General features: G+C 37.7%; 2 protein-coding genes across 11 annotated transcripts in view; both read right to left on the bottom strand.

Moving 5' to 3' along the window:
- tpo (thyroid peroxidase) overlaps positions 1-11,383 on the bottom strand; it is a 42,382-nt gene extending 30,999 nt beyond the window's left edge. For 2 of the 4 annotated variants that reach the window (XM_015607902.3, XM_049463892.1), the window contains exons 1-6: positions 8,421-11,383; positions 8,172-8,312; positions 6,807-6,890; positions 3,342-3,429; positions 3,067-3,230; positions 494-626 (exon numbers count right to left, since the gene is read on the bottom strand). In XM_015607902.3, coding sequence (XP_015463388.3) covers positions 494-626; positions 3,067-3,230; positions 3,342-3,429; positions 6,807-6,888 — 467 coding nt within the window. In that variant the 5' untranslated portion in view covers positions 6,889-6,890; positions 8,172-8,312; positions 8,421-11,383. The remainder of the gene's footprint in view (positions 1-493; positions 627-3,066; positions 3,231-3,341; positions 3,430-6,806; positions 6,891-8,171; positions 8,313-8,420) is intronic. The other 2 variants (XM_049463890.1, XM_049463891.1) reach the window with 2 other exon arrangements.
- A 101-nt stretch (positions 11,384-11,484) lies between these two features.
- Positions 11,485-24,662, bottom strand: part of sntg2 (syntrophin, gamma 2) — a 70,177-nt gene continuing 56,999 nt past the window's right edge. For 5 of the 7 annotated variants that reach the window (XM_022673058.2, XM_049463893.1, XM_022673059.2 and 2 more), the window contains 3 exons: positions 19,445-19,537; positions 17,022-17,132; positions 14,200-15,224 (listed from right to left, as the gene is read on the bottom strand). In XM_022673058.2, the coding sequence (XP_022528779.2) occupies positions 15,093-15,224; positions 17,022-17,132; positions 19,445-19,537 (336 nt within the window). In that variant the 3' untranslated portion in view covers positions 14,200-15,092. Of the gene's footprint in view, positions 12,510-12,911; positions 13,115-14,199; positions 15,225-17,021; positions 17,133-19,444; positions 19,538-24,662 lie in introns of those variants that run through there. The other 2 variants (XR_007424076.1, XM_015607901.3) reach the window with 2 other exon arrangements.

The raw sequence follows: 24,662 nt of genomic DNA, 5'->3' as shown, positions 1-24,662 counted from the left end.
ATATACTTATTAAGTGAGATCTTGAAAAAGGCAATAAATAATGCACTCCATTCATTAACTTTAATTAGCCTTTCATTTGTGATGGACTACCTTTTTTTTTTATTTTTTAGATCTGAGCCACCTCAGATAGGATCAAGAAGATCTGTCACACCACTGTGAGCTACACACCACATGATCTGGGTTAAAAATTGATTTTAAGTGTCTCTCTGTGTGCTTGATAAGCTTAGTGCATCACGGCATCATGCTTGTGCTGCTTCTGCCCGCTGCTCTCACCCCTCGTGCTGTGACTAGCCTGCCCTCCATCTGCTACACTTGCCCTGACCCGTCCTATCTGTCATGGGTCATCTTATCAACTTGGCCCCATTCCCTGAGCAAAATGCCAGGGTCCCGCAGACGGTTGATTAGGGCGGTTTCAGAACAGCCTGGGAAATGTGCCTTTTTGCTCCACAGGACAGTGCATTATGGATGAATTATTAAGAAAGGGGTCACATGCCTGTTATTGCAGACTCCGGAGATAGAGCGGTATTTCTCTGAGTCACCTCCTGTGGGGCAGCCGGCTGGCTGCAATGCTGGAGGACACCCAGACAGGTTTGCTAGCAGCTTCACATCCTCCGCGGAAAGGAGCTCTGGGGAAAAAAAAAAAAAAAAAAAAAAAGAGCTAATAAGACTGACTAATTGATCCACTCATGTTCCACTGTGTGCAAAAAAATGCGTTATACAAGCTATACCACTTTACTTTAACCTCGCTAACTACGCAACACTGACTTAACCATGCCTTAGACTATGTGTGACCTTTCATGACTATGTCTGGTAATATAGAATAGCTAGTGCTTAAAGTGTATGGATTGTCGTGTTTTCCCACCTTCAACAAAAGACAGCCTGTCTTTTACAACTGTTTACTTCATGACTGGAGGAGGGTTAATGATAGTTATAGGTGGGAAAACATCCCTGGGAAAGGCCTCCTCGATGTGGAGATCTGCGTAGGCACAGCAGCCAGAATAAGTGGAAAATCATGTTTTTGAGAGAACAGACTCACCCAATAAAGGGACCACTTCTACCACTGCACTAATATAATGGTCCCATTCCAAGTAATCCATGACCAATGCTATAATATTGGATGTCATGCTTTTAAATTAGTATATGACATAAGCTGTCATAACAGTGAACACTGTGGAGCAGTTTTCCAGAAAGTGATTAAGCCTAGTCTTAGACTAGACTTTGAATGGAGATTTCCAACTGAAGGGAAAGTTAAGTCTTGGGCTAAATTAAATCCCTGGACAGGAAATCAAAAGCAACAATAGGTCAATTGACTTAACAAGCTCATATATGTATCTAAAATAGGTCATAGAAGACTAATATTATCGCCCACAGTTTGACCAGAACTGTCCATGTGAACAGACAAGTGACTCTGTCAAATCCACATTAGGTGCCTTTAATACAATTCAGGAAACATGGACAAGTCACAACACTAGTCCTATATCTCATAACATTTGGTATATCTGTGTAATATTTAATTTGCATCATGCAGACCATGCTCAGGGAAGACTCAGACAAGAAAGCAAGAAAGGGTGGAATGCGTATAAGATAGATTGAAGGGGGGGGGGGGTTCCTAGGAAGTTAGAGCATGACATAAAATAGACCTTCTTTATCACAAGAAGGTAAAAGAATTGGAGGGTTTTATAGAAAGTAATAGGTAAGAACAGGGTGTAGTCCTTCTCCCAAACTATAGATGTATAAATGTACTGTCACACAATAATTAGTTTGCTCTTTGCACCTGTTTTTCACATTTGTAGCAATCTGTGACCATAAATGAAAGAAAAGACCAATAGAAAATTGCTTGGAACAAATGTTTGACATTATTTTAGGTTAAGATACATACATAAAGTTAATACTGTATGTACAGTATCCAACAAAAGTGAGTACATCCCTCACATTTTTTTATATCTTTTCATGGTACAACACCATAGAAATTAAATTTGGAATCAGCTTAGTAGTCAGCGTACAGCTTGTGTAGAAGTATAGATTTGCTGTCTTCTGAAAAGAACTCAATACACAGCCATTAGATGTTGAAATGCTGGCAACAAAAGTGAGTACACTTCACTGTGAACATGTCCAAATTGTGCTTAACTGATTTGGGAGCAGTGGGAGCTTTTAACTTTGGGGTTTAGGTACAGTTCCCTCATATTGGTCACTTAACATTGCACCTATATTCAACATGGCATCTCATAGCAAAGACCTCTCTAAGGATGTGAGAAATTAAACTGTTGCTCTCCACAAAGATGTACTGGGCTATAAGAATATTGCCTGAACACCCTGAAACTGAGATACAGCACGTTGGCCAAGGTTATACAGCAGTGTATCAGGACAGTGTATCAGAAAATGCATTGCCAGAGCTGACCAAAGAGGCTTTCTCCAAGTGTGTTTTTTTTCCTTCTTCATATTTTACATTATAGGATACATTCAGCTGCCTTGATTTTCCTTCAAAACTTCTAATCCACAGTGAGTGTTTTGTAGTGTAATCCAGATGCTAATAGCAGAATGCAGAAAATGCTAAATTGTAATTTGTCTGGTTTAGATTCAGAACAGGATCTCAGAGAAATTCAGTAAGGTATCATTTTAAACTAAACTTTAAAGTCAGTGTTATGTAGCAGTGTTCCAGGTTAAATAATGCATACGCTCTGGCAATTGTTGTGCGCTACAGTTTCTTGTTAGGTTGATGGTGGTTTTGTTGCTGATTCTGTAAAGCTAGTCCAACTTCACAGCCATTGCTAAGAACAAACACTGCTTGACAGATCACAGATATTTAGGTCAATTCCAATCAATAATTGAAGTCGACTGTTCCCCTGAGTTTGAGCAGAATACGTTTCATGGCTTATTGTAAACCCTTTCATCAATCAGTATGCATATATTACAGCTGACATTTCACTGTGGCTCAATAATATTGCCGCTAAGCTCTGAAATGCTGGGTGAATATGAATCTCAGCACTGTACTCTAAAACGTGTGCGAGAGCGAGAGTGTGTGATTTATAAATGTGTGTTTTAGATTTCACTGAAGCACTATCTTACCTGACACAGACACAGATCTTTTTTGTCTCCTGCTTGCTTTATCCTTTAACAATAGCAAAGTCATTTGAAAGACCTCTGCAGCTTTTGATATCCCCTGAATAGACGCTGGTGCTTGCCTGGAGAAAGTAAACATCTGCCGGCTGGATGACTGAGTATGGTTTCTGCTATTATAAATGAAAGAAACAACAACAGATGTTAAAAAATGCTTTGTATTATGTTTTGCAGGAGAAAAATTGTTGTGTGTAAAAAAAAAAAGGTGAAAAAATAGTGTTTACCCTTTTGCTGTCTGGTCTAGAGCACGGCTGACCATGTGATGACTCTCTTTAGCTGATGTTTCCAAACAGTCAGTTTTGGGTGGCTTTCCTGAGAAGTATTAGATGCATTAGATGATTACACCCATGGGCGTGGTAGTGGGGGGAAAAGTGGACCTGACTACCCAGGGCCCGAGTAAAAAGAGGGGCCCATGAAAATCCACGTTCATTGTGTACTGGCATGGACAGGGGCCCACTGACATTGAGAGTGTACAGGGCCCAGAATTTGCTGCTACGCCCCTGATTACACCAATATAATGTGTAACATTGAAAAGAACATACAGATCCATCCAAGAAAATAAAAAAAATATCAGCTTTTTTGGATACATCATAAGCAGGGAGGGTCAGTGATGGTGCCACACTATGAATAAATCTGGATGAATTTAATTAAATAGTTTGAGAAAAGCAGTTGCCTTACAAATTGTAAGTATTTTTGTATAAAAACTATTTTTTTTACATCAATTGCATTGCACAATAATTCTAAGAGCTCTAATGTTCCGTTCAGTTAAATAAAACTGATTTGCATTTAGTTTTGTTTTTTATTTTGTCTCACAAAAATGCACAACAATTCTTTGTTTATTTTATTACAGTTTAGAAATAACCACAAAATGAATGTTAAGGGAACATTGGTTGCCACTGAACAAGGATTATATTGTCAGTATTAAATGATAAAATGATCAGGAAGTATTCTGAGTTAAAGCACTGGCAGCTCTTATCAGCAGCGCCTCTGACTCCGCCTGCTGCTCATTCCCCAACACCAACTCAACCCCCAGGTTGCCAATACACAACAGTGAGCGAGCGGTGCTGCAGCATGGAAGCTAGCAAGCGGGCTGGTTCAGCAGAAACCTTAGCTGCTACACATCCTAAAATGCCTCGGCATGTTTTAAAAAAGCTCAGTGACCAACAAAGGAATAAAACAAGAGTAAATATTAGCAGTGAGTTTGAAAGTTTTTTCATGTCTCCTACTTGCGGCACCTGCCCAGTCTTCACTGGCTTCCCTTGACAGCAGTGAGGACCAATCATAACTGAGATCTAAATCAGGCTGCAACAAGATAAAATGGTAGGCTACTCAAATATAGATGTATATGTTATCTGCTAAACTAAGCAGTATATTACTAGGACCTGTAAAAGAGTAACTTTAGCTCTACAGTGTATTTTTTTGGAGCTGTATAACAGGCTTGGCTGATGCTAACACAGCTAGTGGTTAATAAAGCTAGGTTAGCTAACCACTGATAAAGTTCACTGGTTTATAATGTGCAAACAATAAAAACACTCTATAAAAGTATTCATTAGCTGATTCATTTTGCTTGCCATGGTCTCGTCTTGTACTGGATTGTTTAGATTTATCCTCCTAAACTAGGCAACCAGAGTGAGCTGACAACTCTGTGGTGTTTTGAAATTGGACTTCTGTAGCCATTTCACACGCTCACTCTTATTTCCTACAGAATGCTCCTTTAACAGAACATAACTGACAACATAATTCTGTTACAATAAAGAAAAAGCCATAAAATAACACTGTTGCACAGAAAATAATAGCAGCTCAGAAAATGATAACTTACTTTTACAGCCTGAAATCATTATACTGTATATGTTCTACAGGTTTACCTAAGGTAGCCTGGAGAGAATAACTACCCACTGACAAGGGTTTCATTGACTGGAGGACAGACCCAGCATGCAAATAGATGGGGCTAACAGCAGGCAATAGAAAAGAAGTTACCAATGACAACAGATTAAATGTTCCTCTAACTCAGAGCAGTCGAAAACGTTTGTAAATATTCAGATTTACATAGAACAGGCTTAATTTCCTAAGACTTATTATTATATTAAAAAAGGTCAGAAATTGTATTTGTTTCTATAAAAATAATGTTTACTCTTGTGGTCTAGTCTAATGCATGGCTGATGCATGTGATGTGGACACTCTTAAACTGATCTTTTCAAATCATCAGGCTTGTGTAACTTCCCTGGGAAATATGCATTATATAATTACATCACTGTCATGTATAACAGTAAAAGCAAACCCCGATAACATGCAACAATCATAAAACCAATCTTACTCCCTCTATACTCCTGATGTACAAAATGACTTAATGTAGCCCATAATTAGAATTACTGTAATGCCCTGGTATTATTATGTGAGATGGATGGGGAGCTGGAACTGGAATTGATGCACTGTCATTCAGACCTTCTTGTCCAACTCAAAACTGAACATGACTGCAATTAATCCTGCTCTTTCCGTCCACTATAGGGCACGGCGAGAGAGATCCAGATGAATGACGTGACATTATACAGCGAACCCTTTTTACAGCACAAACAGGTATAATTTTACCCTGCCTACGCCATGTCTAATTAAGGACCTCACGTACACGAACAAAATACATTCCTTTCCGTTGGCTGGATCACAAAACAGGTCCAACACAATGAGTCATCCTGCATGATCCACTATAGTCTCGTCTGCTGCAGCATCCTGCATCATTTCCAGCAGATAGCAGGTCCAGATTATATATGGGAGAACATATCAGCTATAGGGCTATCCCATGTGAATATGATGATGCCTAATCTGTCAGCAGATACAATAAAATGAAGCACTGGGGACTGCTGGAGATGCCAAATGTGCTACAACAGCTGGGCTGGGCTGAGTGGGCTAAATGTCAGAAAATACTGAATAAACTATAATGCATCTGTTGCCAGCAAAGTGTAGCTGATGTAAGAAGAAATCAGAGCTAATCAGCAGAGACTCTCACTCAAACCCAAGCTAACAAAAACTCTGCTTATTAACAATTCATTCTGACCTGCAGACGATCTAGTATGAGTAAAATTAAACCTTATTTGTAGTTTTAAGGGTGAGAAAAATGGCCTACTGGTCACAATTTCCAATGTTCATAATGATATGAAACTACCAAAAAGACTGAACTTCAATTATGTGCAATTCCATAATTTAAGAGGTTTTAGATTTAGAGTAAATACTGCAATAGAAGTAAAATAACAAAATACATTTTTATAATTTATTATAATTGTAATATATATTTTTCTAAACTTTATTATTTTATATAACAGCCAAAAGTATTAATATGGAAGTGATGTCAAACCTCTGAAAGGTAAACTCCTACCAAAAAGCATATTATTGTACCCTTAGGCTGGAACTGGCTTAGGAACAACAACACCTGTGTAAGTTATAAGGTGTTATCTTGTAAGTAAAGGTTGAACACAGGCCAGCATGCTCATTGCTAGCCAATGTGAATGATCAGAGTTTAAGATTTTAAGAGTTTAAAATTAGACTGCTGTAAGCATTTCACACACTAGTTCCTTTAATGTTCATTACCATGATACCCATGATAAAATCATAAATAAAGCAGGACATGATTTTTCAAATATTGACTGATAATCACATATAACAGTTCGTAGGGAGAGAGTTAAAAAAACATGACATACGTTTAGCTGCTGTCATTGTGTCTATCAGCAAACATGAAAGCAGAACACAATAAAAGATAATCCGGTAGATCCAGCTGGACATTGCTAGAGTGGAAAAATTAAGAGAAAAAGGCAACACAGAGCATTATTTCTGTATACAACATTTAAGAGTAAAAGTAATTACCTGAAGTTTGTGAACCCTTTAGAATGTTGTATATTTCAGCAAAAATTTGACCTAAAACTTTGTCAACAAGTTCTAAAAATAGATAAGAAAAATCAAATTAGACACATGTTGTTCATTTATTTATTGATGAAAATGATCCAATACTACATCATTGAGAGTAAGTGTGTGAATGTTTGTGATTAACAGATTTTTTTTTTTTGTGAAATCTGAGGGTGTTTTTAATCAGTTGACACTCAGGTGTGAATTGAATTTGTATATGTAATATTGGATTGGGATGCTCCTCAATAAATAAATGAGAAAGTCTAATATTTGTGTCTTATTTGTTTGAATTGCTTTTAGTATTGTTAGAATCTGATGAGTTTTAGGTCAAATTTATACATACATTTAAAATTAAAAAATGTTATAGTACACATTATAGTGTACAGTACATCCCAGCTGACAGAGAATGTTAAAGGAATGTTTAGAAACATTTTGAAAAGGTTCCAGGAAGATTAGTCTAACGTTAGCGAAATAATTTTACAGGAACTTTCTGAGAATGAGCGACATAAAATTGGTTTGTACCACAAAATTATTGTATAATTTTTCACATTACTAGACAAAGCTAGACAAATGCTAACATTGAGAAAAAGTTAAAAACAACACTGTAAAAACAAAAAATGGAATCATTGACACAAGTGACATTGTGGTAGCATTGTCATAATGTTTAAAAACATTACATATAAAATACTTGAAGAATATTCATTAACCTTCACAGATTAAACATTCTAAGAACACTAATTGTAATGTTCAGAAAACATTCTACTGACCAAAAAAGTATTAGCTTGAATCATGTGATAGTTTATGATTGTTGCTGTCCAATGAAACCTTGTATCTCCATTTTTGTCTGTATTGTTTTTTTATTATTTTATCATTCGAACCCTGCAAATAATAATAAATAATTCTGGAAGAACTATGCCCAAAAAATTCTATTTAAATAATTGGAATAAACTGTTATTTACATTTAATTCCATTTAAAGTTAAAAATATTTTTACTCCGGAAAAATCACCATGTTAGAGACAGCTCTGGAATGCAGTGCATTTACTCGTTTACATTTTTCTTATCTTATAAACAAGCTAGAATACTAGACATAAAATGTATCTGATTAATCAGAAAATGTTCTAACTCACATTTAATAAGAAAATTAAGAGAAATCATTTCTTACTGTGTTCTCTGGTCTGATGTCTGGCAGAGTGTCTGACTGTTAACTGGTCTGTCTGTCTGCAGCGGTGTTTTCTCTTCCTGAGAGGGCCTAGTCATACCCTGCTGACTCCACACAAAAGCCACTTGAGTTTCTAGTCGTCTGCTGCTCTCCAAGCACATGCATTACGTAGGCAGAAAGATCAGGTACGTATAAACACACGGCTTACTTCACGTCATTTCTGTCAGAGCTTTGAAATCACACTCCAATTACCATTTAGATCCATGAGAATCCATGAAAGTTAAGAAAACCTTCATCTGTTTGAAGCTCTTATCCTGTCCTTGGGCAGAAATCAGCCTGCGCGATCCTGAAGAAAAGCAGAGGCTTCAATTCTGACATTTTGGCGTTATACTTAATTTTTCTATCCTTCCTTCCAGGTCTGTCTATCATTAATCTCTGTGCTTTTTTAAGCAGTAGAGAGAGAGAGTAGGTTTTGCAGGCTGTTCTGATTAATAGTACACTTAAATTCAGCATTACCTCCAAACGCTCATATTAATGAGTACAGCTGTGAAGAACATTTGAAATGTAACTCTTTAAGTACCTTAAGGAACTGTTGTGGGTCCCTTTAAAAACTTTCCAATGGATTTTCCATTCAGAAACATACAGTACATTTAAAAAAAAAGCATGGACTTTGTTGCACAAATATGTTTCTTTTACTGTCAAACAGTTTCAAACATATTTTATCTGTTCAACTTAATTTCATTTTGTTAAAATATATCCATTCCTGCATTTATGGTGTGCAACACATTCCAAAAAAAAATTGGTACGTGGACAAATTAGAGATAGCAAAAACATCCAACTAAATAATGAAGAGATGACAAAAGGTGATTGTAAATACGATTTTATGCAAAAGCAGCATCCACAAAAGGCTTTTGGAGAAAATTCAGTGCAAGGTCACAAGCCTGAGCCGAGTTACATTCACCAATACCCACAAGTGGCCTCGACTTCTCTGGGCTCAGAGGCATCTGACAAACCATCCCACAGTAAAATATGTGTTTTGTGGTCAGGCGAAAAAGATGCTGGACCCTCCACGCTGTTCCAACTCCAACTTATTGTATTTGTATTGTGTTTGAATTCTGCGCAGCCAGCATTAGTACAGAAAAGAATGTTAAAATCTTACAGCAACATATACTGTCTTCCAATAAGACAGTGCAAGACCACATGCTGCACACATTACAAAGGCACAGCAGCAGAAAAAGACTGATTAGGCCAGGAATAGTTCTGAGGTGTCCCCAATAGAGGACGTCTGTGGAGAATTTTAAATGAAAAAAAATGTGACAATGACGACTCAATACTATTGCACACCTTAAGTCATGAAGGTGTTGCAGGCCTGAAAGAAATGAAGGGAAGCTGACCAGATAAAATATGAAATATTTTGCGTTCATACAGTCAAAATAAATGTATAAAACGTTTATTTTCTGATTTCTTCTTATAGTTTAATTTACAAGCATCTTACCTTGCATTTTATGTACAGTGCCATCTCTTTATTGAAGAATCTGAGGGAATGGGGGCTCAGGGGTTAGAGCACTGAGCAGTAAATGTGTCAAGGTTGTGGGTTATGGACCAGATTCCCGGGTCTGGCCGGAGGTCAAATTTAATCTGTGCCCTGAACAAGTATGGCGTATATAGTTATCTTATCTTGTCTGGCGGAGAAGTGTGTGGCAATTGTGTCTTAAAAAGGATTTTTCAATGAATCAGGTATTTCAGATAGTTCTGATGCGGCTTTGCAGTTTTGATTACCTGATTTTCACCACAAAATTAGATTCAACACAAATAAAGAGATTTTTAGAGAACAAAAGAGACTTCACACTGTCTCAGGCATTTGGCGTGTGAAGGTGTGAGAAGGCTTACAATAACATTGTTAAAGATTTGGTTCTTCTACATTCCACAGTCAGACAGATATTTTAAAAATGAAAGATGCTCTGCACTGTTGATGCTCTTCGTCTCTCCTGGTAGTCCTACAAAGAACAGTGCAAAGGTATGCTGTAGAATCCGTAAACAGCTAAGAGTCTGGAGGCAACTCTTGTGCCTCCAGAGCCATGACTTACCAGGATGTTCAACCTGACTACTGGAACAATGTCCTGTGTGGAGATGCAATAAAAGTTGAAGGGGTACACAGTAATGTTAGGGTAAATAACAGAACATTGCTTTATAAACACCTAAACCTCATCCCAGGAGTGAAGCATGGTGGAGGGAGGGCAGTAGTTTGAAGCTGCTTTGTTACAATAGGCCTTATTTAGCAACTAACTGTTAGGAATGAATTATTCTTAAAACACATTTGCACAATTCCTACAAATACTCTGACATTAGAACCACCTAACATGATTTTGTGGTTCTCATGTGGGCTAGCTGGGTTCTAGGTGGGCAGGGGCTCTTAGTTGGTTTGTACATGTGTTTTTCCTGCGATCCAATTGGGCTTAATATACTGTATGTTCAGTGTATAACCCAAATGTGGCCCATGTTTAACCCTTCCTGATCCCATCAGTGATCCTAATGGGGCCCCATCACTGACATCCATGAGGTCCACTGAATTCTATGAATTATATCAGGAGAGTTAACTAACTATTATATCATTGAGTTAACTAACTAACAATCACAACTGTTGTGAGAACTCTTACACGTTCAAGTAATGGGGTAGGAACTAGCATCCTATGAATTCTGCCATGTCCCATAGAAACTAAAGGAAACTTTACTTACTTGTGGGATATGTGTTCAGGCCCTTTGGCATTGAAAGTGGATGAGATTCAGAGAGAGCTGCTTAAGATCTTGCTTCACAATCATTACATCCAACAATTGCACTGCTGTCCACTGAAGGTGGTAATATTAGTCCACTATGCAATACTTCCGGTACACATGCAACAACGATAAATTGAAAAGCGTCCTTGGGTTTCTAGAAAGACGCTATATAAGTTGAACTTCATTCACCGAGAACTGAGGAAAGGTACATGCCCACATGACTTCCGAAATGGGATGTCCCCATCTGGCATCCATTAATCAGGCCTCAAACTGCAGCATGTGAACACCTTAAAAACACTGACATATGCTGTATGACATATTGCTAATGTTAAGGCGGATCTGTGCACAACCAGACTTATGACGATGATCAGATTTGTTTCTCAGGGGGTCCTAGGGTAATTTTCTCTTTTATGGGGGGTCCTCTGTCATCTTGTGTACGTGGTTTTCTCAGATGTTCACTTAGGCTGAATTATCTACTGTTTTTCACTGAACTCCGTCATCCTCCGGTAATTTTAGTCCTGTCTGGAAGCACATCTCTAAGTTTCGTCACATTGCGTTTAATAAAATACATATTACACATGTATATGTACACACACACACACTTAGAGAATCTAGACAGCCCAGTAAACTTTCAGAAACAAATGTAACATATTTACTTGCCTTACATTTTAACTTTCAACCAACTCTATGAAAAAAAAAAAAAAATCTTATAAGAAATGAATTTTTTTGGTTTCATTTACATTTACTCACCCAACAGGTTCTTACATAAACAGGTAACAGCTTTAACCCTTTTTTAAATTAAGAGGATAAATAAAATAATAAAAAATTAATAAAAATGAAAAAATGCAAATTAGTAGATTTTAAAGTAGCGTGGCCATTGTTGGACAATTTTGGCAGCATGGTCTGCAATCGCTGCAAGTATCGGTTTAAAATATCGGCCAAATTATTCTAAAAATCGATTATTACCCTATACCGATATAATTCTGATATCATTGAGCATCCCTAATGTGCGCATAAGTTAAAAAAAAAAAAAAAGACAAACTTGCTCACATTGGTATTGAATAGAACTTGCATCAGTGGCTCACCCACCACTGTTGAGAGTTACTTTAAGAACACTAAGTTACATGACGTAAAGCCCGAGCACTGCACTGCAAACTCTTCAGTAAAGAGTGTTTTCCCTTGAAGACGTGTGCGTAATTGGGCAGTGAGGGGCTGGTGTTGAAGTGCTCCACATGGTACAGTCTCATCATCTCTCTTCAGAAGGAACAGAAGGGAAAACAGTTGAGCTAGTGACAGACAAACAGCCTGGTCTTTGTTTTAATGCAACTCATTTTGTTCCTTTTCCTCCTCCATTGTGTTTATTTCACCACAATTTGGGGTTTCTAATGACTGCTTCCCTGCTGCCCACTGGACTGCAGGAGCTCTTTGAGTCTAACTCTTGAGTGCTGCTACTTTAGAATTCACCCTGCAAAGTGTTTTGCCTTGCATCCAAGTGCTTTAGATGCTTCTTCTGTTCAAAGAGCTTATGTTGCCCACTGAAAACTATATAACGCTGTAGACCGAGTGCTGAAATGGACAAAAAAAAAGATACTGTATTGCATTACAAAGGAAAAAACATAATCCATGGAAATATATTATGCATAAAACCTTCTTTTTTCTGCAGATAACAAAAGCTTATTGAACCAGTGTTCATTTGTATATTGTGTAATGCATTGAAACAAAGTTGATCCCCAACTTTAGAATGGATTTATTCATATGCACAGATTGTACGTTGATTCAACTTTGATTCAGTTATGTTTATCTTGTTTTTTTAATGTGGTTTTATATATGTATTAGTTGTATTAAACTTTCTTACAGTAATTAACTTTAGCTTGTATGCTATTTACATTTAACTACTAGTAACATTTAAATTTACGAATAATGAAAATAACTAAAAAAGCATAATGATTGCAGATAAAGTTGAAAAATAATAAAAAAAACTATAGAAAAGAGGAGCGATGATCAGTATGGTTATGGATTAGCCACACTCAGTTACCTGTCCTGAAGGAGTTTCAAAATGTGTGCTTGCTCTCAGATGACAAGAGATGATGAAATGACAGACAGATGAGTCAGTATAGCGATGGGAAAGAATTTAGGGACCTGCCCTGAAGGGAGTACAGGCAGTTCGGTTTCTGTCAGGCAAAGAAGAAACTGGGATTAGGGGCAACAATGAATGGAAGTGAATGACAAATAACGGGAAATAAAAATGTCAAAACAACAGTAAATTTATTCTTGTCTAGAGATGGTGTGTATTTGATCAAGCAGGACCTTTTTCTCACTATTCATTCTTAATAGAAAAAAAAAACAGATATTAGGGAAGATTATATGAAAAACACGCATCTGATCAAAAAGCTGTATACAAGCCCAATCAGCACGAATCACGTAATCAGACAGAGCAATCTAGTTGGAATTGGAACTGTGATAGTATTTCTAAATCTGCAGAACGAGTTTTAAATATTTGTTAGAATCAGTGACAGTAGAAAACTTGTTAAACGCAATAACTCTCAAAAGTGAAACCACCACAGGTCTATTACCTCTGCTGGTTGGTTACAGTTGGATGTGCAGCTCTGTCTATCCCCATATGTTTAATTGAAAAAGAAAAAACTCTTTATTCTTCATATTTTCATCCTCTAAAATTAGCACATCTGTATTTTCTTCCAGACAAAATACTTTTTTTGTAACTATCAAAAATCTCCTATGATGATTATTTCTAAGCGTAATCTTAGAAAGGAAGTGAATACAGGAAACCTCGATCCGACCCAACTATGAAACATACTCCTCATGTTTGAGCTAAACTGCTGTTCAGATGCAGTGTTATCTGATTTATTACCCAGATAATTACTAAAGCTATTAACTTATGCCGTCTCCGCTGCTGCTTCATTCTAACGAGGCATGTACAGAACTTGCCGTTCACACCAGTGCAACTCAGTGCTGTTCACGTGTTAATGTTTTACCATGTATTAATGTTATGTTGTACACTCTTTATCATTAAAAGCTCAGTATTTCCATGTCATTTACAAACACAATAAGCATACGTAAACTTTTGACCACATCTGTGCATACAAGTATAGGCTCACTTTTGTAAAAGCTCTAATTACCATACTTCCTTACATTTAATAAGGAAAACAACAGCGCTGAAAAGGAGAAAGGACAAAGCAAAGAGATCTATCAGCTGACAGTCTCTTTGTGCACAAAAAAGATCATACACATCTTCATCTACAGTTCATTAACTGTTTTTATTTGGAAAGGTACTGGATAACACCATACAGAACAGAGCTGCAAATTATGGGGCTGCAGTTTCATCACAGATTAAAAAACAAACAAACAAAAAAAAACAGGAATAAACTTCCTCAGGACAGCTGTTGGCTACCCTACGTGACCTAATTACTGTTTTAATCAAACAATTAATATACAGCTACACTACAAATCTGTGTAATGTGGTTATAATTGAGGATTTTTTTTTATTTAAAAAGGAGAAAAACATTAACACTGATTACAAAATTGAATAATGTAGCTTTGAGTTCATGCTGCAAGAATTTCCCAAAATCTGAAAATTTGAGGCGTTTTATCTGATTCTCTGTGACTTTTGTATTATACACATTTTGACAAAATAAGACTTTTAAGTGAGACAATAGAGCTTATAATCATGAAAAATATATTTCAAGAGCTGCACCTGTGTACAGGTGTAAGGATAATTGAGTCTATAACCAAAAAGAAAGACAAAAGGACAGAAGTTAAATATAAATTGTTCATATTACGACTAAGTTCCTCCTAGGATCACCCGTTTTGGTCTGTAAATTGTTAAATGCAATGCATGCATTAACAAACTCATAATGCCATATACCATATCCATATATGAACATTTGCTTTGCTACATGATCAACATGAACTGATTTAAAGCAGATTAATGAACATATTATAATCGAGTACCAAACTGTTAATCAATGCATGTCAAAATATCATCTAGTCCAAAAGTTTTTTTTTCCTTTTTTCATTCTTGGTTTATAAGAGTCATACAAAAATAACAAGAACTAGATATATTCATAGATATTGTGCATAAAATAGCAGACTGAATCCACAGACGAGATGTTCTTCACACCACTTGTGTTCCTAGCTGTTGTACATGTACTTCCGTGTGATGGTTTGATTGTTGACAAAGAGTGGGTCCACTGAGGCCACTTTGGCAGCGATGAAGGAGTGGATACAGTGAAGAAGAGCTGTCAGGTTAGCAAACTCCAGCTCCTGGTTGGGCCAAACGCATAAACACATGAAGAGATTTTTAAGAATAACATTTGACAGGTTTATTTTTGGGTGATTAAGGGGAGGGAAGCATATGCCACAACTGTAGGTCACTGGTTCATGTTCATCGTTACTCAAAAGAAAAAAACTAAGGATGATCCCATCTGATCCACTCTCTGGATCAGGGCTGATACAGGCATATTTTAATCGACTGGGTGTCAGCTATATTATTCCCAGTTCAGAGTCAATTCAATTCAATTGTTTTAACTACAGTGTTCAGAGCATCATGTTGTGGCCTCAAGTCATCATTAACAGACATTACTGGTGAGCTGGCAGCACTGAGGAGAGTTCTCAGAAGACAAATAAAAGAGTTTAGCTAGGCTCTGCAGTGTGGAACAGTGGAGGATGAAAACTAAACATAATTTCTGAACCTATAAGAAACTACACCGCCTGGCCAAAAAAAAAGGGTCACGCACTCTAATATTTAGTTGATCTGCCTTTAGCTTTGAGTGCAGTACGCATTTACTGTGGCATTGTTTTGATAAGCTTCTGAAACGTCAAGATTTATTTCAATCCAGTGTTTCATTAATTTTGACCAAGATCTTGCAGCACTGATGATGATAGAGTCTGACCACGGCACAAAGTCTTCTCCAGCACATCCCAAAGATTCTCAATGAGGTTAAGGTCTGGACTCTAAGGTCTGTGGTGAACAATCCATGTGTGAAAATGATGATCTCATGCTCCCTGAATCACTCTTTTACAATTCCAGCCCCAATGAATTCTGGCATTGTCATCTTGGAATATGTCCGTGCCATCAGGGAAGAAAAAAATAATTGATTGAATAACCTGATCTATATTCAGTATATTCAGGTAGTCAGCTGACCTCATTCTTTCAGCACATACTGTTGCTGAACCTAGACCTGACCAACTGCAGCATCAACCCCACATCATTTGCTTAGTTAAATCCAGGTACGTTTTTTGGCCAGGCAGTATATTTAAAACACACATATCACTAATTATTACATGATTAAATACAATAATTATATAAAATGCTGTTGCATTATAACATTATCAACCGATATGAATAAAACATGGTGGGTAGTCATGCCAGACTGTTGTAGAAAAAATAAAAAGAAAGCCTGCAGATCATCAGTTCAACTTATGCTTTGGTGCAGAAAATTGAGTCAGTGTGTAGTACTAAGATGCTAAGATCCTAGATGCTAAAATCCACAAGGCCTGGTATTGTGGTGTGGGGTGTAATTTCATACAACAACAGATCATCTTTGGTCTTCATTATAAGCCTTCTGACAGTAAAACTTTATGTTAAAGATATCCTGCAACCAGTGACCATACCTTTCTTAAACCTACACTCCAGTCCACTAAGACAAAGGTTGTGCAGATACTGGTGCAGTCTCAAGAACTTGCTTGTGTAACTTGTGTAAATGTTCCCCATATCTTTCACATTTTTAATAATTTATTGTTCCTGGTAACCTTTATCCTCCTTCCGAACAGCATCAAACACTCCTTTCTAGGTGCAATTATTTTACTGACAATGAGTGTATTTACAATTATATAAAACTATTGCATGAACACTCTGTTTTACCAGTGGAGGATTCAGTCAGTTACACAAACACAAGGATTGGATCGGCTCAGTATTAGCATGTATAATTTGGATTGGATTAGGGAGACAAAATAACCTGGTAGGAATATCTCTAAAAAAACATGATGCAATAATTAAATAGGTATAATACATTATATTAATATTATATTAATATAGAGAGCTGCAAAGGTGCATCTTACCTTCATTTCTATCTGTTTGCTTTCTGAGTTCTTGAATAAGAGTTTCACTCTTGTCTTTCCATCATCAGAGGAACCTTTCAGCTGGGAGAATTTATATCTCCAAATGACTTTCTGTGGATGACGAGACCAGAGGAAATCAAATACAGCAGGCAGGTCAAGAAGCTAAAGCAAAGTCAAAGTTGACTAATGTCCATTACTACAGATCTGTGTGAGCAGGATACAGAATTGCAATGAGTTTTCTGGGACTGGTCTTCACCAACTAGTGGCAGAGCGGTGTCTTCACTCAACGTGGGTCTTCTGTATTTAGTTCTAATGGAATGTTAAACTGGCAGATATTTCACTAGTTTAACTTGCATCACTCATATTACATGTTTCAACAAATTGACAATGTTTGGGGTAACAGGAAATTATTATTTTAAATAAATGACACAGGATACAGCAAATTAATACATTCAAATTCAAATGCAAAACCCATTACTTTTCCTGAGCTTTTGTGTATGTGCTTTTGACTCTCAAAATGAAAAGAATGACAGCTCTAAAGGAAAAAGGTCATGTTTATTTTCTCCCCAGACAGTGTAATGTGTTCATAAATGTATTACAAAAGCATGCATACTTATTATACTGTTCACCTGCACTGGATATGTACAGTATTTTTAGCAACTTTTCACACTGCATCCACTATTCATCATCCTAAATGTCAGGAATTAATTACCTGCTTCATATAGAGTGACTCTGCAAATGGACTGCTGTAGCAGTCCATGAAAATCGTGCTGTACTTAGCCACAAACAAAGACGGACAGCTGGAGTCTGTGCTGAAAGAAGCTCATTAAGAGCTGTTGAAAGGCCTGATCGAGCCTCGTTTGCATATACGTCATCCGCGCTCATTGTAACGGCTGCCTTACAGGGTGAAACCGATCGACTAAGGCACATGCACTACTATGCTAATTAGTTTCGAAACATTAACAATAAAGCCCAGACTTAGGCCAGTCTGCCAGCCTTGAAATCACCTCGTGTTAGCCTATTAATATTCAAACTACTCTAAAAGTCAAGATTATAGTAATCCTGATAGAATAATGAGTCATTTCTTCTAAGCATGTTTTGCTAATAAGGGGAAAGTATCCTCGAAATGTACTTTAGGCAATACTCTCAGCACCAGCTGATGGCTATGAGGACTCTGAATGCTCTGCTTCCTTTTGGAGCATAATTAGCACACATAAATATTCCAGTTGCCTGATTCCAACCGGAAAATGAGCAGATGCAGATGTAAAGATAGAGAAACTCGAGTTTCTTACATTGCAGACAGTATAAACCTATTATATTTTAATGTTTTGTCTATTCAACTTCAATTTATTGTCTAATATACATATACTCCTGCATTTCACGCCTGCAATGCATTCCAAACAATTGCTGAAATGGGGCAAATTAGGCCCAGAAATGAGGTGCAATAACTTCATAATGTTGTTATTTCAAACAGGTATAATCAAGAGGTGACGCTATTTACAATTTGTACACAAGCATTGTCTGGAGAAGCCTATAAAAGAGTCTTTGAGGAGAAAAATGGGCAGCAGAGCTCAAGTTTGTCAACAAATGCATGAGAACATGTTAAAAATGTTTAAAAAACAATTTCTTCCTCAAAAAGGAAGGATTTCTGGAAGGAAATGGGAAGAGGTGGGGCGGTAAATGGTTGCAAAGAATTGTCATGATACCTAAGAGAAGTTCAGGGGATTAATAGGATTTTAGATTGGAAAGGGGAGGTGCTTCAGGCGTGTTTCTCCTACCAAAACTTAGTTTTTTCCTAACAACACTTAAGCAAGTCTAAGCTGAACACCCCCTGGACTCTGATCCCTCAAATATCACTGCATGAATATTTGTCATTCAACAACAGTTGATAGAACCACATGGGCAAGGGATTACTCTGGCAAACTTTAGTCAATTACTAATATAAAGAGTTTCATTCACAAAAGGGCAATTAAATATTTACTGTGCAAAACAAAAGTGCTATGTTAACCATGTCCAGAAATGGCAGCCACTTCTCTGGGCTCAGAGGTCTCTGGGAGGGACCATTGCTCAGTAACACGTCAGCAACTGATCCTAAAACAAGGGTCTATCATGGTACGAGGGTTATGTCAGCACACTTTTGTGAAGGAAGCATTAATACAGAAAATGCACAAATTATTTGAATTATTTGTCACATTTGCAGGCCTGAAATGCAGGTATGGATGTTTATTAATAAATTAAATGAAGTTGACCATACACAAACATTAAACATCTTGGGTTCATACTGTCTGCAATGAAATACAAGTCAAAGTAAAAGTAAAATAAAAACACTGTATTTATGTATTTGCATTTTAGACCCCAGCCTTTTCTGAATTTGGCTTGTAGCGCAAAGACATATTCTTGTGATATATTCTTAAATATCTTACCTTTGAAGCGCTCTCAGAACAGGAGAAGCCAGATTCAAAGTCAATTGTAAAGCACAGTATTTTCCCTTGGCTACTGCACATGTAGGTTTTGGACTGTCAAGGGAAGAGAATGATAATATTAATAGTCAATAATAAACCGGTTAAGTGACACTCATAATACGAATTTCATAAACACAAGACAGCATCCAAAGGGCATTTCAGCACAGTGCTTTATTATTGCCTGCTCATACTTTCCTAGGGTTTCATTCATACTTATGTAAATAAGTGAATGTTTTCAGCACTCCCACTGTCAGTGGAGCAGTCACTTTCCCCAGGAATAGGACAGGTATAGTTTAGTCGCTATGGCAACAGCTGCCCAGCACTTCTCGTCTTAGCAGGGATGGAAATTAGAAAAATCAAAGGCTTTGAAATCTAATGAATATATTATGCAGTCAATAGAGAACAATTTAGATATTATTAGTAAACTGTCTTAGAGGACAGACTGCCAGAGGGTGTTTTGTTAATTGAGACTCTTTTTTTTTTTCTCTCCTCTTCGAGCGTTCACACACAAATACCAGCCACACGCTAATGGACGTTGATTGAAAAGGAGTCAAGATAGCAGTGGCAACCAGAAAGGCCTGGTGTAATTGTGCTTCTTTTTCTTCAGTTAGTTACTAATCGCCCTCTCAACCTCCACTGTAATTAGATTATTGGCGGTGTGTGTTTAGCCAATATGATTAAAGGGTTATATCACACTCTGATTGGACCAATGCTTTTCCTTCCATCACAGTTTAATAGCTGCTGGGTTCAGCTTTAGTGTGTTTCTCACTTGTTCTGAATACAGGAGTCTGCACCCACGACCAGTGCTGGGCTAGTTTGGGGGAGGGGCTCATTATTGTTGGTTTTCTTTTACTAGGCCTTTCAGGATAACTCCATTTGTTTGGACAATATGTTGTCCACATTGTGCAGGAGGATATGAAAAGATTCCAGTGCGAGGTGAGCGTTTATCACCATGCTGTCAGTAAATACACACTCCACAAAGCAGAGCTTACTACAGTAACCTCGATCCAGATATATCACAGCATTGCTTTATTAGCATACACTGATGAAAAGAATAGTAATGCAATAAGTTGAAGCAGCCATGTTACAAAATGAACCAAGCACACAAGCTGTGCTTTCCTCTGAACATGCTGGCTACCCGATATTGCTACGTCAGCAGCAGTTTCAAAAGAGGCATGCATCAGAGGAGGCATGTGCTAGTTTTCACCTTGCTAATGTTAGGGGCATTACTAGGGATAGGGCAAGTGCAGCTAAGCGGGTTGGGTAATTAGAGAGAAACACTGGGGCAAAGCTTGGTAAAATTATTAATTTGTGTTTTTAAATAAAATGAAGGTTTTAAAGTTCCCAGATTAATCACATGATTTAATGCCTTAACCTTGACAGCACAATGAAAAAGGCTAGTGTGAAAACTCCCTTAAAAATTACCATCAAATCCTCCAGGGAAAAGAAACACTTGTATGCATGAAATCCATGCGAATGGAGCCAGTGGTCACATCAAATCAATTAGGCAGAGCTGGAGAGTGATTTTATGGTTACCTAGCGGTACCATTATTATCGTCCTACAGCAGAATCTGCAAATCTACTGGGTACTGGGCAGTTTGAACATCAGCCACTGCATATGGCTCTCCTGCACATCCTTGACTAAGACTATGAGAATTAAATGCAAATCTATGAATTATTTGCACCAGCTTTCTCAAGTTCTCTCTTGGGTCCCTATTATTTTCTAACCTAACAACCATAAAACATACACAGTCGATAAGTTCACAAGCTCCATCGGATAGCTTACGTATGATGCACATCCTCTAGAAACATTTCTACATTTTTACAGTCCATAAACCTTTTTAGTGCAGTTTTATAGCCCTCTGTGCTGCTCTATGTAGTAGTACATGCGGTTTTCCGTTTCATTGTTGTGCAAATGAAATTCAATCGGCCTGAATAATGTCAGAACGCTTAATTTTGAATTGGTGAGACATGTTACACATTAGATGTTACACACGCAATGAAATCCACTCCAAGCTTATGTGATGTTTTTTTTCCTTTTTAACACCTCACCCAGGCTAGTTTCGAGAGGGCACTTTAATGTCCATGCTCTGGTTAGGATGGACAGGGATGGACTGCTAATCACACAACCCCCGTCAGCAATAACTCGAGCAGGACTTCACGCTTTCCTCCTAGATGTGCTGCCATGCTTTAGGAGGCATGACAAATTCAGCTGCCAAGAAAAGCAAGATGCCGCCGAGGCGGATTTCCACTGCTTACTGTCGCCTAGTGTGAGCGCTGTCTGTGACATGTAAAGTGCAGACTACACAGCGCTAATTGGAGAGCTTCCTCAGGGAATTGGAGAAAACACAGACTGAGGTGTGCTCTAGGATCTTCCTGTCAGCTTGAGTGAAGCTGAAGTCTGATCAGCACTGTCTGCAAACAGCGACTGGTTTCTTAACAAAGCATAACTCGAGCAGCTCGGAACATGTATGTTTGATGCGGCAGCACGCTTAGGTGCTTAGGGTTTCTGATCATCATCAGTGTCTGACTGACTGGCACTGTTGCAATGCCCACAAACAGGGTAGTGCCTTGCAATACATTGAAAGAACCACGGATGGATTTTATTTGCAGGCGTTAACCCATAAAAGCCCAGATCCATTTCTGAATATTTGTATATAAATGATATCAATTTAGTGAGCAGCTCATTCATGTGTGTTTATTATTGTGGGAAAATTACTAAATATGTTAAGTTTAAATATGTTAAATCCTGACGCAACATATACACAACAATATTTTCAGAAATGAATTGTAACATTTTGTTCTTGAAATCAGAGGTCAGAACTAGGGCTGGTATTGTTAACATTTTTTGATTCCGGTTCCGATATGCTCACTGTTGGAACAAACAGTGAGCATAAAAATCATTGCTTGCGTGAAAACTACAAATATTTCTCCTTTGCATATTGTTTTATGCATTTCAGCATTACATTACCAAAATTAGGTTAAATTATATTAGTGCTGTCAATCACTTAAAAATTAATTATAAACATGATTTTTTTCAAATGATGGTATTTCCCTGTATTTCTGAGAAGGGCAGTAATAATAGTGTAGTGTGGTTTAGATCAGGCAGACTAGAGATTTTACTGAATGAGTGAGTGAGAGGGAAAGACAGCGCAAGTGACAGAAACACTAGTTTGAATAGAAATAATCTTTTTTTGTTGTTTTACTGATTGACACTACTAGTTATATAATAAATGAAATAATAATGAAAAAATAAAATTTACTATAGCTGATTTATTTGTTTGGTCTCCCTCCCAAAAATACAATGACATACAAGCATTTTAACCTGTTATTAATTGTAATTAATAGCAATTGTTATTAATTGTGATTAATCAGATTTTTTTTAATGATTGACACCACTACTTAAAACAGCCATCATGGTAAAATGTGTTAGACAAACCCAAACATAAAGAGGAGGTTTGACTCCAGCTTTCTCTTTCGCTCATGTTTATTTCACACTGCGTCTTGATGAGTTGCATTCTTAGTTGAAGACGAGCTGCTGAGCACTTATTGTGGACCACAGGAGGGTTGGCTAATTGGTTGGAGAACAGAGAATCATCCACTAACTAAAATTCTCCATCACATTCAGTAGCTTCCCACAGGACAATGTCTCAAGTTTACATAATTAAGGCAGGAAAGAGGGCTGATCGTTTTCTTCTGGCTTTTTTCTGCAAACCCCCAACCTCCCCACCCATCCATCCACCCGCCCACCCACCTACCCACCCTTCTCTGCCTCCTTTTGTTGTTTCTTTTTTTTTTCGTCTTTTTGTGCAGAAGTGCTTTACACTTTGGAAGCCTAGCGTTCGAGCAAGCCTTCTCCCGAAGCACATCCCCAGAAAAACACCTCGGGATAATCCTCACGCTGGGTATGTTCACACATGCAGAATAAACTCATCAGCATCCCAAGCGCCTCTGAAAGTTGATGGCAACCACACTGTGTGGAGCATTAACTCTGCCGTTTAAGCCAGCCATCAATTTCCTGGCACCACGAATTAGCACCACGAATCCAGCACCAAAACAAAGCAGTAAATTCTAATCCTAATTAATCAAGCACAATAACAACCAACATCCATGTTGGTGGTGGCACCATGTCGTGGTGTAGAGCAGACAGTCTGCTGGCTTTGTGAGGCAACTTCACAAATCGCTTAATAGAGACATTAATCTTAATTACATCTTCGTTAATGGCACATGGTACATGCTGCTGAACCAATAATGATAGAAGTTGTGCTTACTGCCTACAAGGATTTGGACCAGTGTGGATTAAGAGCGAGCAGTCTTTAATCTCACTTAATATGGTCTGAAAGAGCAGCACCATCCTCACTCTGCCCTCCATATCAAATGAGAACATTTTCCACCTCTCGAGTTTAGGCGCCCGCCTTGGAATCTATTGTTCACGATTAAATAGGAATGAAATTGAACTTGGATGAATCATGAACCTGAACTCCCAGTGACTTCTCCTCATGAATACTCCATAGAAAATAATGTGATTATTATATCTTTCATAGCCCAATAACACTGTCTTCTTACGGCACTCCCAGCTTACAGATTCGCAGAGCGGTAAACGACTGGTGTAGAGAATCACTGCGCAAAAGCTCAGTCAGACAATCGCCGGAGTCGTGGCTTCTAGTTTGTAAGGAACATTAGAGCAGAAACGTACCCTGGAATTTGGGGGGTTATACTTTGCCCTTGCTGCATTTGAGTATTGTAGTGATTTAAATCTCTTCTGACAGGTTCCTTCCTTTGTATTATTTATAAATGTCTCTAGTTAAGGGTACCAAGCATCGCAGCCCTCAGGCTCAGAGCTGCATTTTTCCCCCAACCTTTACTTTACTTCTATTCAGCGCAAAAGGAAAATTATTCCTAGCACTGCTGGCCATTTTTTGAAATCCTTGACCTGACATCTGGCAAAGTCTCCCCATGTAGAAATGCACTTGTATGATGTATATAAATTAAATAAAATAAAAAAACCCTGATAACGTGAACATTTTAAGGTAATCTGACACCATATCAAATCAAGAGTCCACATAATAACTGATAACTGAATAAATTCAATATTTTGTACCCGCCAGCTTTCAAGAGATAGCTTAAGTAACCATGAAGTGAAATCTCGGTCAAGGATAGGCAACTAACTGCCTGCCTG

The sequence above is a fragment of the Astyanax mexicanus genome, chromosome 14, assembly GCF_023375975.1.
Source record: "Astyanax mexicanus isolate ESR-SI-001 chromosome 14, AstMex3_surface, whole genome shotgun sequence".
Taxonomy (NCBI): Eukaryota; Metazoa; Chordata; class Actinopteri; order Characiformes; family Acestrorhamphidae; genus Astyanax; species Astyanax mexicanus.
The sequence above is the reverse complement of the archived record's forward strand: the minus strand, read 5'-3'. Positions and strand labels throughout refer to the sequence as shown.